The sequence below is a fragment of the Sapajus apella genome, unplaced genomic scaffold (genome assembly GCF_009761245.1).
Source record: "Sapajus apella isolate SASKATOON/1434 unplaced genomic scaffold, GSC_monkey_1.0 scaffold4, whole genome shotgun sequence".
In the NCBI taxonomy this organism is placed as follows: domain Eukaryota; kingdom Metazoa; phylum Chordata; class Mammalia; order Primates; family Cebidae; genus Sapajus; species Sapajus apella.
Window position 1 is genome coordinate 35214607 of NW_022436944.1, and position 13925 is coordinate 35228531.

A 13925-nucleotide genomic window follows, 5' to 3' on the forward strand; every position below is an offset into this window, starting at 1 on the left:
CTGAACTCAGAAATTTCTCCATTATATCCAGTTCTTGGAAATGAAAAGCTTACTTCCTGAAGACAGAGACAGCACCTGTTCCTGATCTATTCTCAACCTTAGGCTAGGCATCTAACTGTGGAAAGTCTCAGATCTATGCTGCATGCACATTCAAAAAGAATAAATGATATACACACAACACACAATTTATAACAAAAATGTTAAAACATTTGCTGCAAAATTTTCCAACGCTGTCCATAAATCAAGTTTTAAAACTTAATTATCAGGGTATCTGATAAAAAATTCATACCTCTGAGCTGGGGGGCCATCCATAATAATATTGATCCACAAAATCTGCATGGCATTGAGAGGATTAGGAAAGTTCATTAATGTAGCCAATGAGATTAAAGTTAATGCTGCTATGCTCCTGTTGAAAAAGAGAGTCATGTAAAAATATCAGCATAGTAAATCTGTTGATTCTACAATACCACTTTTTTAGCATTTAAAAACCTCTTGTTACTACTATGCTTTTAAAGTAAGACTCTATTGCAAGTCACTCATTCTTCATTGAGGTGGACATTTTAAATCTAAGAGTATTTTAACAACGGATTTTCAAGATGTTTAGACAACGGCAACAAATGAAGAATTTTTAAATCTGCATGACAGTTTCAACAATATTTTGTAACTCTTTTTTGACTACACAATATCCTTCTACTTTTGAAAAAAGATGCCAAGAAGAAACAATGAGATATGACTCATTCCTGACTTCATGAGCTATTAAATAAATCACAAAAGTGTATATATTTTGATGATGATACAGACATCTAATTGTAACATTTAGAACCTATTTATAATGCCATTTTAAATTTCAGAATACAACAAATTTTCTTTTTGGAAAACTGACATATGACCAATGCTCAGAAATATAAGGCAGAGAAATTTCTAGGCATTCTGCTAAAGTTTCACTTTTCATATAATTTATCTAGAAGACCCATGGCGACAAATTTCTTGCAAACTTACGTGCTCAGCTGGAATCTAACAAAATTTTTAATGTTATTATAAATCCCTTTACCCTCTTCAATTGCGGACCTGAAATTTAAAAAAGATGAAGTGAGAAAATATTATCATATAAAAATATATCTGTACTAAAACACTGTGGAGCTAATTTTGAAAGTAAATTTCCGGCTGGGCACTGTGGCTTGTGCCTGTAATCCCAGCGTTGGGAGGCCGAGGCAGACAGATCACCTGAGGTCAGGTGTTCAAGACCAGCCTGGCCAAAATACAAAAAGCAGCCAGGTGTGGTGGCGCATGCCTGTAATTCCAGCTACTAGGGAGACTGAGACAAGAGAATTGCTTGAACCTAGGAGGCAGAGGTTGCAGTGAGCCGATATCACACTACTGCACTCCATCCTGGGCAACATAGTGAGACTCGGTCTCAAATAAATAAATAAATAAAATTTCCAACTAATACAACACAAGTATCAATATGGAAATATTTATTTTAACAAACATTTATTTTAAAGTCAACCCTAAGTTCTACCTGAACTAATTTGTCACAGTATTAAAATTCTTATTCTGAAGAAGATATTTCAACATTAAAATCACATGTTGTCTCTCCACACAAGAAAATATCCTTCACATTCATAATAAATAAAATGATTATCTTTTTTTTTTTTTTGGAGACAGGGTCTTGCTCTGCTGCCCAGGCTGGAGTGCAATGGCACAATCTTGGCTTACTACAGCCTCAACCTTCCAGGCTCCTGCAATCCTCCCACCTCAGCCTCCAGAGTAGTTGAGACCACAGGCGCACATCACGATTCCTAGCTAATTTTTTTTTTTTATTGTTTGTATAGATGGGTTTTGACACGTTGCTGAGGCCTGTTTCGAACACCTGGGCTCAAGTGATTCACCCACCTTTGCCTCCCAAAGTGTTGGCATTGGGCTACCATGAGGTAGGTAGCTACCATGCCCAGCCTATGATTATCTTCTTCACCTTCCTCTAAGCTCATTTTTCTTAGAGGTACAAGATGTAGAGCAAATGTTTAAAATAATGCATGTTAGGAATCAAGTGGCAATGAGGTATATAAGTTATAGAATTTAAGCTATGTGTTGCTCCTACACGTCAAGTAGATCACATGTTGCAGAGGAATTAAAGAAAGAATATGGTTTACAAGGATTCATATAAATTGTCTCATTCACTTAGCTGAATCTAGGAAGATCTATGTTTTTTTGATCAAGTTCCCATTATGTTCTAAGATTTCTATATAATTCTAATAATGGAAAGAAAAAACTCATATCCTTGCAAAAGCTTGGTAAATACTCTGAGTCCTGAGATCCCAAATGTTTCCCTGTAGGCCAAAACAGAGTAATAATGCAGCCTGGAACATATAATTAGAATTTATCACTAAACTCAGGTCATATAACAGGTAGCTACCAAAAAAAAAAATAAATGGGATTCATATGATCCCCATCGGAACATTGTGAAACTGACACCACCACGTATTCACTGGGGTCTTAAATCAATTGGAAACTGTGGTAAGCTATTTAAATTTAACAAACTGTAACACTAAATGAGAGCAACATGAATAATTACTGATAGAAAAAAAAAAACAGGTATGAATGTAAACTTCATAATTTTCAATATTTATTTAAAGGCCCTAATGCATATTTCTAACTACCTGAATTTAACTAAAATATGCTAAACTAAAGGCATATGCATATGCCTAACTGAAATAAAGGTCACTGCTATACCATCACATTAGGGCCCAGAAAAAGTAGACATGTGGCTGGCACTTGGCAAATATTTCTTAAATGATGGTCCTGCCATTAACTATGCCTGTTCCAGCCACACAAATCATTTTCTTCAGAACTACATAATAGGCCATAAAATAGGATAATTAAGTTTACCTAATGTTTAAATACTGCTAATTCTTTTCCAGTTGAATTCTCTGGGGATGGGGGACAGGAAAAGATAGAGGAGGATTCTCTGATATGCATTTACTGAAACAAAACTTACATTATGGTTTGAAAATCATCATCCACTAGGATCATGTCTGCTGCTTCTTTGCAAACATCTGTACCAGTCTGGCCCATCGCGACTCCAATGTCTGCAGCCTTCAGAGCAACTGCATCATTTACTCCATCTCCTGTCATGGCTACAACTGAACCATTCTTCTGTAGAGACTAGAATAGGGCAGAGGACAGGGGAGAAGAAGGAATTCTGATAAAAATGTGGTTTCCATATAAAAGGATAAACAAATCCTCCCAAAATTTTTTCACATAATTAAGATTAGAAATAATATAGATCACCCATTTTTCAATAAACTTCAACAAATGGAGATCTCAGTAAGATAAAGCTTAGAAACAGTTGCTATTAATATTCCTATCTGTGAGAACTGTATCTCTAAAGTCTGTTCTTCAAACAACTATACAGTGATTCTCAACTAGGGGCAATTTTGCCTCCCAAATGACATCTGACAATATTTGGAGACATTTTTGATTGTCATGATTTGGGGGATGTCACTAGTCTCTAGCGACAACGGGCCAGGAATGCTGCTGAACATTCTATAATATACTGAGCAGGCCTTCACAACAAGGAATTATCCAGTCCAAAATGTCAATAGTGCCAAGGCTGAGAAACTCTCAACTACACAATGGCTGGCTATCATGATTAATAATTTAAGTCCATTAACTACTGGATACTGTATCAGTCACTTTATATATATTTCACTATTTAATATAACCATAGCCTTTTAAGTATTGTTCACACTATCATTAACACTATTTTTCTTGCTATATTTATTTAGTTTCTAACTAATCACTGCTATTCACACTGGGATGATTTGGCTACGGGCCCCAGTCAGAACATTCTTTTATATTGTCTGTTTAAAGAAGGCTGTATTTGCAGATACTTCATTCAAGTTTTCTTCTACATCTTCTTATACCAACTAAATTCTCTATTAGTGTTTCTATGTCAAGCTCTTACAAAACAACAACAACAACTGTACTTCTGACCTTGATGTGCTACTCCTTGTAATGCAAACATAAAGGTAAAGTAGGAGCATTTTGTACACAGAACTAAAACAATCTGATTCTTAAACACTCACCTTAATAATTTTCATCTTGTGCCTTGGGCTAGCTCTATAAAATACCGCAACCTGTTAAAATACAAGATACACTAATAATCTTCAATATTATGATTTCTATAGAATAACCGATGCATTTATAACTAATGATGAAAGACTGATCCATTTAAGCTGTATTTAATTTGCCACTGAGATCAAGCTTAAGCAATATGCCATGTTTGTTAAGACATTCATTTGCCAAAGGTACCACAGGAAATACAGAATACCTAAACAAGTCATCCAGTTTATAACATTATGTGTAAACTCTGAAGAGAAAACTGCCTTATTCTTGAAATGTTCCAGAGACAGAAAAAGGAAGAACTCTCTTGCATCTGTTTCCTACTACACTTGCATAAAACTAAATCTTTTTCCCTTTGTTCTCTTCAGAAGTGATAAAAAAAAAAAAAAAAAAAAAACAGCTGCTTCTCAATGTCTGTAGAGCATTTTTTGCAGTATCAAGTGTCTGCTCATTCTTTTACTCATTTCATTTGTACCTCTTTTCACTGTACCTCTAAATTTTACTCATTTCACTGTGCCTCTAAATTGCTTATATGATTTTTTCTCTCCAAAATACATATGTAATCCTTTTTTCTGACCCCATCTCCTGGTCTCCTGAAATCCTTTCATTGTGTCCCAAAAAATCTCCTGTATTTCTGATTCTTTTTCATTTTGCTCTAACCTAGTGTTTTCACAAAACACTGCCATCCCTATAACCTTCTCAAATAGTACCACTAGGGGAGCCTAGAAGTGGAGCACAGTATCCTCTATTCGCCCTTCATGAAACCACAGTTTTGAATGTCAGATGAGACTACACTTGTCACTAACTGCAGCATTCACTGCTCCAGAGTTCACTATCCCTCATTTCACAATGATTTTAACTTCTGCCTCATTGTCATGTCACTCTCTCCAACAATATTTACAAGTTACGGTGATTTCAATACACATAATGCAGCATTATTTTCCTTCCTCTCCTAGAGGATTAGTTCATATTAGTTTTCTCTCCTTTTATCTCTAATCTATCCCCTTTCTCCAGCCTCCTTCTCAGCCAACCACCTTGCTTCCTACTTTGGAGCAATCAGATTCAGAAGAGAATTTCCAGAATTCCTCACACCCGGTATCTATACCCAGGCACTACTCTTCTCTGGTTTTACTACAGATGAACTGAATATGTGTCTACTGCAGGTCAAATATTCTACCTTCTTACCAATTGATATCATTACTCCAGAAATTCTCCTCCCTTCTGTGCCAAAATGTTTTCCTCACTGCTACATCTTTACCATCAGTATACAAGCCTGTTGTCCCTTCCATATAAAAAAGAAAAACCACTTCTCTTCCTTTCCCATTTCAGTTGCCACCCTTTCCCCTTTTTTTCATTTTTTTTTAAATGGAAGAAAAAGCATGTTTGTATACTGATGGTAAAATGCAGCAGCAAGGAAAAAATTTTGATACAGAACAGGGAGGATTTGATATAGGAACAGCGACAATTTTTGGTGACCTCCTCAGAAAGTTGCCTGTACTTGCTGTCTCCCATTCTCTCTGAATCCATCCCAATCATGTTATCACAACTGCAGTGAAAACACGATTCATGACTATCAAAGACCCTCACCACCACCACCACATTGCTAATGCCTACAGTCATTTCTCATCTGACTTAACCTCTCAGCAGCACCCTAGCATTTTACTAGGGTGATTACTCCCTCCTGAAACACCATCTTCCCTTGGAAGATGTTTCCCTGAAACATCATCTTCCATTGGCTTCCACCACCATGGATTTTTATCTTAAGCCCAGATATCTCTTCTGAAATCCAGACCACCAAAACTAATTCCCATCCCTACTCCACATTTCCTCTTAGATGTCTCAATCTTGCCCCTTCCTATCCTCTGCTAATGAAAAGTACATATTTGCAGTTGCTCAGGCTCCACATTTTGGAAACCATCCTTAATTCCTCCTTTTATCTTACGTGCCAACAAGGAGTCTGACAGTGAATCTTGTTGACTCCACTCACAAATACATCCAGAATTCAACCACCTTACTCCAAAACCACAGCCAATGCTCTGCGCCAATACCGCCAAACTGATTTTCTTATTTATGTCCTAGTTTCCTGCAGTCAATCTGCAACATAGTAGCTAGAGTGGCAGTATTAAAACAGAAGATCACCTGTCTCTTCTGCTCAAAACCCTCAAATGATTACCCAACTCTCTCAGAACAAATGCCTTTTTTATTATCTACCATCTCCCTCATGAAGTGCACACCTCACTGTATTCCTATCATTAATCTTTTCCTGACTCAACTACACTGGCCTTCTCATTGTTCCTTACACATGCCAGTCTCCGCCCTTGTCTGGAATGCTCTTTCCTCAGATATAACATGGGTCCCCCTTCTGTCAAATAGTACCTTCTCTCAGTGAGGCCTTCCCTAGTCATACTACCTAAAAATTTCAATCTCCTTCTCTAATCACTCAAATTTTGACATTTTTCTAGGGGAAGGGTGCTCTTAAGCACTTATTTAACATAACATATATTCACTTATCTTCTAAAACTCATGAAGGCAGAGATTTTTGTCCTATACCTCCAGTGCTCTATAAAGACAAGTAAAATGAAGGAAAAACTGAATAAATCTCAGCACTACCATAAAAGCCGTTCCCTGGTTCTCTCCTTCCAGTAGAAGTCTAAACAAAAAAAGTTATTATTTTCTTAAACAAAAGACTCAGTTGGACTGTAATATCATGTTACTGATTATCCCTAGGCCACTCAAATACCATGAATCACATAATTCATATTTAGAGAATATCCTTTCTTTCAAAAAAAGTTCAAAAATTCATTCAGAAACTCTTCGTTGTATCTTAAAAAAAAAAAAAACTGAGTTACGCATATATCCAAAATATACTGGTAACCTTCTACATGAAAATTCTAATTACTGAAGAAATTAATCACGTGGCACATAGCGCTGAAATATAACAAGTGTTTAGCAAAAACTGCAAAATATGTTAGTGAATGTAAGGTCTTGATTGAATTGTCCATGTACTTGGTGTGCTGAACCTTAACTGAATAAAACACACAAAGGACAAAGCAACGAAAGCACAGACTGATAGAAGCAAAAGTACACTCCACAAAGTAGGAGTGGGCTCGAGCAAGCGGCTCAAGAGCCCCATCTACAATATTCTTTAGAGTTTTTTGGTTGTTTGTTTTTGAGCCGGGGTCTCACTCTGCCCCCGGGGCTGGAGTGCAATGGCGCAATCTCGGCTCACTGTAACTCCTGCCTCCCAGATTCAAGGGGTTCGAGCAATTCTCTCCCTCAGCCTCCTGAGTTGCTGGGATTACAGGCGCCTGCCACCACACCTGGCTAATTTTCGTATTTTTATTAGAGATGGGGTTTCATCGTGTTGGCCAGGCTGGTCTTTAACTCCTGACCTCATAATCCACTTGCCTCAGCCTACCAAAATGCTGGGATTACAGGCTTAAGCCACTGCAACAGCCTAGGATTTTTATTAAAAGAATTTGATAACACCCCTAGGTTTCCTTTAGAGGCCTCCAATTGGTTGCATCCCATGAAGGATGAGCATGTGACCAATCAGAGGCTGAAGTAGAGACTGGGCCCGCAGCCAATCAGAGGCTGAGGCGAAAACTTCTGATTTTTGTTACCGTGGGAGTGAGGATGCGGCTAATATACTGCCTAATCTTGCCTAGAACTGGCTGCATCTACTGTTCCTTTGCTTAAGCCTTAACCCTTGATTACCCTAATTCCCTATTCTGCCTCATTTTCCCCTTGAGACATGATCCCCATAAATCTTTATGGGAAGCAGAGGCACTGAGGATCAATTTTCTGTAGCTGCTTCTTGCTGGTTGTGGTGTTGTCCCTGCCTAGTGAGGATCAAGGCTGTCCCGGGGTTAGGGAGGTAAGGTACCATGGGTTGCAGTGAGCCTTGTACTTGGTTTTAAAAGGTGCAGCTGGCTTGATCCAGTTGTGACAGTTGGGTACTTTGGCCTGATTCTACATTTGGAGGAAGAGATAAAAATCATCAAAGAGAGCAGAACAAGGCCACATATTTTCAGAAGCAGTCTACGACAGGTAGTTTTCTCTTCTCATGAATCCTCCTTTTCAGTGTCACATTTGTGGTCAGCACTTACAGTTCTTTTGATGGAGATTAATAGACAAGATGTACTAGGGAAAGGAAATTACAAAAAAAAAAAAAAAAGGAAAATATTAAAGGAGAGGTTAATGGAAAAGATGTGTCTTGCATTAGAATAATCTGCCACAGATTCTTAAATCTTCTAGGACAGATTAAAGAAAACTAATGAACTGAAGAAAAAATAAGTGATTGAAATAAAGATTTACAACCTACTAAAAATTAGACAATACACAAATTGGGATAATAATATGGGGACTTGGTTAATAGATTCAGTAGAAATATAAATGAAGGTAATACTGTAAAAATCAGAAAAAGAAGAATGAAAAAGGACAACCACTTCTATCAATGGATCAATGGAAAATGCAGGACACACTAGAAGTCATAAATGGAAAACACCGAGAATTCCCAGATGACTTAATAAATAAGCAAAACTGAGTTTCAGTGCTACTTTTTACTTGGATTTAGGTCAAAGTACATAGCATCATTCCATATTGTTATGGAATGAAATGTTCTTTGTTTTTTTTATTGTACTTTAGGTTCTGGTGTATATGTGCAGATCATGCAGGTTTGTTGCATAGGTACATACATGGCAATGTCGTTTACTGCCTCCATTCACCCCATCACCTGTATCTGGCTTGTCTCCCCATGCTATCCCTCCCCAATCTCCCCAACCCCTGCTGTCCCTCCCCTAGATGCCCCACCAACAGACCCCAGTGTATGACGCTCTCTTCCCTGTGTCCATGTGTTCTCATTGTTCAACGCCCACCTATGAGTGAGAACATGCAGTGTCTGATTTTCTGTTCTTGTGTCAGTTTGCTGAGAATGACAGTTTCCAGATTCATCCATGTCCCTACAAAGGACACAAACTCATCCTTTTTATGGCTGCAGAGTATTCCATGGTGTATACGTGCCACATTTTCCTTGTCCAGTCTATCACCAATGGGTATTTGGGTTGGTTCAGGTCTTTGCTATTGTAAACAGTGCCTCAATTAACATACGTGTGCATGTGTCTTTATAACAGAAAAATTTATAATCCTTTGGGTATATACCCAGTAATGGGATTGCTGGGTCAAACAATTTCTATTTCTAGGTCCTTGAGGAATCGCCACATTGTCTTCCACAATAGTTGAATGAATTTACACTCCCACCTTTTCTCCACATCCTCTTGAGCATCTGTTGTCTCCAGATTTTTTGATGATTGCCATTCTAACTGGCGTGAGATGGTATCTCAATGTGGTTTTGATTTGCATTTTTCTAATGACCAGTGATGATGAGCAGTTTTTCATGTTTGTTGGCCTCATATATGTCTTCTTTTGAAAAGTGTCTGTTCGTGTCCTTCACCCACTTTTGAATTGGTTTGTTTTTTTCTTGTAAATCTGTTCTAGTTCTTTCTAGATTCTGGATATTAGCCCTTTGTCAGATGGGTAGATTGCAAAAATTTTCTCCCATTCTGTTGGTTGCAGGTCACTCTAATGATTGTTTCTTTTGCTGTACAGAAGCTCTGGAGTTTAGATCTCATTTGTCTAGTTTAGCTTTTGTTGACAATGCTTTTGGTGTTTTGGTCATGAAGTCCCTGCCTATGCCTATGTCCTGAATAGTTTTGCGTAGGTTTTCTTCTACAGTTTTTATGGTGTTAGGTCTTAAGTCTTTAACCCATCTTGGGGTAATTTTAGTGTAAAGTGTCAGGAAGGGGTCCAGTTTCTGCTTTGTGCATATGGCTAGCCAGTTTTGCCAATACCATTTACTAAACAAAGAATCCTTTCCCCACTGCTTTTTTTGTCAGGTTTGTCAAAGATCAGATGATTGTAGATGTGTGGCATTGCCTCCAAGGCCTCTGTTTTGTTCTATTGCTCTATATCTCTGTTTTGGTACCAGTACCATGCTGTTTTGATTACTGTAGCCTTGTAGTATAGTTTGAAGTCAGGTAGCATGTTGCCTCCAGCTTTGTTCTTTTTGCTTAGTATTGTCTTAGCTATGAGGGCTCTCTTTTGGTTCCATATGAAGTTTAAGGTGGTTTTTTCTAGTTCTGTGAAGAAGGTCATTGGTAGCTTGATGGGGATAGCGAATCTATAAATTACTTTAGGCAGTATGGCCATTTTCACAATATTAACTCTTCCTAACCATGAGCATGGAATGTTTTTCCATCTAGTATGTCCTCTCTTATTTTCTTGAGCAGTGGTTTGTAGTTCTCCTTGAAGAGGTCCTTTACAATCTTTGTTAATTGTATTCTTAGGTATTTTATTCTCTTTGTAACAATTGCGAATGGGAGTTCACTCTTGATTTGGCTTTGTTAGTCTATTTTTGGTGCATAGGAATGCTTGTGACTTCTGAACATTGATTTTGTATCCTGACACTTTGCTGAAGTTGCTTATCAGTTTAAGGAGATTTTGGGTTGAGACGATGGGGTCTTCCAAATATACAACCATGTCATCTTCAAACAGAGAAAATTTGGCTTCCTCCTCTCCTAACTGAATACCCCTTTTTCTTTTTCTTGCCTCATTGCTCTGGCTACAACTTCTAATACTATACTGAATAGGAGTGGTAAGACAGGGCATCCTTGTCTAGTGCCAGATTTCAAAGGGAATGCTTCCAGTTTTTGCCCATTCAGTATATTGGCTGTGGGTCTGTCGTAAATAGCTTTTAAAAATATGGAATGCTTCACAAATTTGCGTGTCATCCTTGCGCAGGGGCCATGCTAATCTTCTCTGTATTATTCCAATTTTAGTTTATGTGCTGCCAAGGTGAGCATGCGGATGAAATGTGTTCTAAAGAATTATGAAAAAGGATGGCCAAAAAATATTTTAGTGACAGGCAGAATTAGTAACATTTTAGTAAATGTGGGGAAAAAAACCTCAGAAAGCTAGTGATTTGGAACAAAATGTCGGTTTTATTTGTAACAATAATAAAAGTTATTCAAACCGATCTGAAGCAAAAGCAGCCAACTGTCCAAATGCAGTGGCTTAATGCCTGTAATCCCAACATTTCGAGAGGCCAAGGTAGGAGGGTCACTTGAGCCCAGGAGTTTCAGACCAGCCTGGGCAACACAGCAGACCCTATCTCTACAAAATATGTAGAGATCCCATCTCTGCAAAAAAAACAAGAAAATTACCTAGGCACGGTGGCACGTGCCTGTAGTCCCAACTACTCACAAGACTGAGCCATGAGGGATCACCTGAATCAGGGGGGAATCACCTGAACCCAGGAGTTTGGGGTTACAGTGAGCTATGGTTGCACCACTATACTCTAGCCTGGTCAACAAAGTGAGAGACTGTGTCTCAAATAACAAACAAACAAAAGCAGAAGACAACACTAGGTGTGGTGGCTCATGCTTATAATCCTAGCACTTTGGGAGGATGAGATGGATCGCTTGAGCCCAGGAGTTCAAAACCAGCCTAGGCAACATGGTGAGACTCCATTTCTAAAAATCCTTTCTTTCAAAAAAGTTTAAACATCCATTCAGAATTTTTTTTTTTTTTTTTTTTTACTTAGCCAAGTCTGATGGTGAGCGCCTACAGTTCCAGCTACTTGGGAGGCTAAGGCAGAGGACTGCTTGAGTCCAGGAATTCAAGGCAACAGTGAGCTATGATCATGCCACTGCCCTCCAGTCTGGGCAACAAAGCAAGATGCCATCCCTAAAAAAAATGAAATGAAATGAAATAAAATAAAATAAGCTGAAGATAATAAACATGTTGGCTGTAAGAGGGTTACATGAATGGACACAAGATGAAGTGGGGAAAAAGACAAAATGGTAGTGGGGTGGGGAGAGTCCTGCTAACCTAATAAGACAAAAAATTCACTAATAATATTTGGAGAAAAGACTAAGGTATTCAAAACATATAAAATACCTGGGAGGGAGTGCTGGTATTTATAGAATTCCACTTTAAAGTGGAATTCAATGAGCTTCTGACAAGGCTTAAGTCTTACTTTTACTCTCTTTGGAATAGCTTCAGGTATCTGCCATAATTAATGCACAAATACTCTATTTGGGAAACTCCAACAATGTGATTTGTCCAGGCTGATGTAATTTGTAATTAGTTTCTTTCTTCTCTAACTACCTCTAGGTTGGTTTCCAGAGTTCCCCATAATTTTTATCAGAGAGCCAGAAGATGAACACAAGAAATCAAATAAAATTAAAGTTTCGCCACCTGTAGCATCTCTAAGAAGTGAAGGTCTAATGGGAAAATGTCTAAGTAACTAAAGATATCACATACACTTACTAATACTCTGTCCCAATACCCTTAAAAAAATTCAATGTGGAATTTATTTAGAAATAAACATCAGGAAGAGATTACCAGGATAGGATGTACACACACACCAAAAAAAGCCCTATTCAAATATATAAACACCTAAACACCTTCTGCACCCCTAAAACAAGGCAAACATCCACATTGCCCCCAATGCTCTGCAAACAGAATGAGATCATAATCTTGAAAGTCACAATACCAAATGCCATAATCCCAAATGTTCAAATCCCTAAAGATCAAAATCCCTAAAGTCTAAACTCCTGAAAATCACAATCACAGGATAGGAAAATTTAATGGGGAATGTTCTTGTCAGTGTACATCAAATCACAGAATTCCAAAAAGAGCAGTGCCACAAAGAAAATGAACGTATCCTCTGATAGCTATGTTCTTAAAGAATGAAAGCAGCTATTCATCATGATGCAAGACTTCAAATAATACTTAATGATCGAGAAAGTCAGCCGGCTTTTAGGGTCCATCTCCATGCAATTGTCCATCATCTATCATCTCTGTAATATATGTTTTCAAGTCATATTTTCTTTTTAGGTTTTTTGTGGTTGTTATTTTGGGTTTTCTGGAATGATCTCGGCTCACTGCAACCTCTGTCTCCCAGGTTCAAGTGACTGATTCTCCTGCCTCAGCCTCCCAAGTAGGTGGGATTACAGGCACCTGCCACCACGCCTGTGGGTAACACCCCTCAGGGGCACCAAGGAAGGAGAACTGTGCAGACCCCAGGCACAATGAGTGCCTGAAGTATAACTCACTGCTTACTTATATCTAGCGTATATATATAATCATACTTAGTCCCATATAATCTTTCTATATAATCATATAATAACTTAGTACTTACTATACTAGCTTATATATATACAGCATACTTAGTTCTATATAATATTTCTATATAATCGCATAGGTATTGTAGTCGGAGCTGTACTAACACATTTAGGGCTGATTTATATAATCCATCCATATAACCATATAGTAGTTTGTAGTAGGAGGAATGCCTAGAGCAGTCACAGAACAGACGCAGTACATGGGAAAACAGCCAGACCAGGACAAGAACCAAAGACTCAGGTGGTGGCATCCCTGCCTGAAAGGGCATACACTGTATGGCAGGCTTGGAGCAAGAGCCTGTCCTCCTGATAAAGGAGTTGTAGTACCTTGTATCCAGCTCCTGTGGAAAGTAGGCCTCAGGCCTGAGATCCTGGAAATAACCAAGGAAGAACCCCTCCGGTGTGACCAGTCACGGCAGCTGTACACCCTGTCAGTCTTTTCTGGCTTCTGTGCTAACTCAAATCATCCTCCCATAAATATTTTAAGAGAAGAGCACAAGTCTGTCAGCTCCCACTGCTTTGGCTTACAGTATCCTACTATCAGAAATCCTTTGAAGTCTCCAGCTCCCAGATAAGAAGTATTGCACACAACACCTGTTACACACAGCCCACCTCCTT

The 13925-nt window shown here is 38.3% G+C and overlaps 1 protein-coding gene and 1 non-coding gene across 12 annotated transcripts in view; both read right to left on the minus strand.

The window, feature by feature from the left end:
* The window catches only part of ATP2C1 (ATPase secretory pathway Ca2+ transporting 1), a 165313-nt gene that overhangs the window by 19241 nt on the left and 132147 nt on the right, over positions 1–13925 (minus strand). For all 11 annotated transcript variants that reach the window (XM_032266721.1, XM_032266728.1, XM_032266743.1 and 8 more), the window contains 4 exons: positions 4086–4136; positions 2996–3162; positions 1000–1068; positions 290–406 (listed from right to left, as the gene is read on the minus strand). In XM_032266721.1, coding sequence (XP_032122612.1) covers positions 290–406; positions 1000–1068; positions 2996–3162; positions 4086–4136 — 404 coding nt within the window. The remainder of the gene's footprint in view (positions 1–289; positions 407–999; positions 1069–2995; positions 3163–4085; positions 4137–13925) is intronic.
* LOC116545174 lies at positions 10876–10982 on the minus strand. Its single transcript, XR_004266222.1, has one exon. It is a non-coding gene; the product is annotated as a U6 spliceosomal RNA (small nuclear RNA).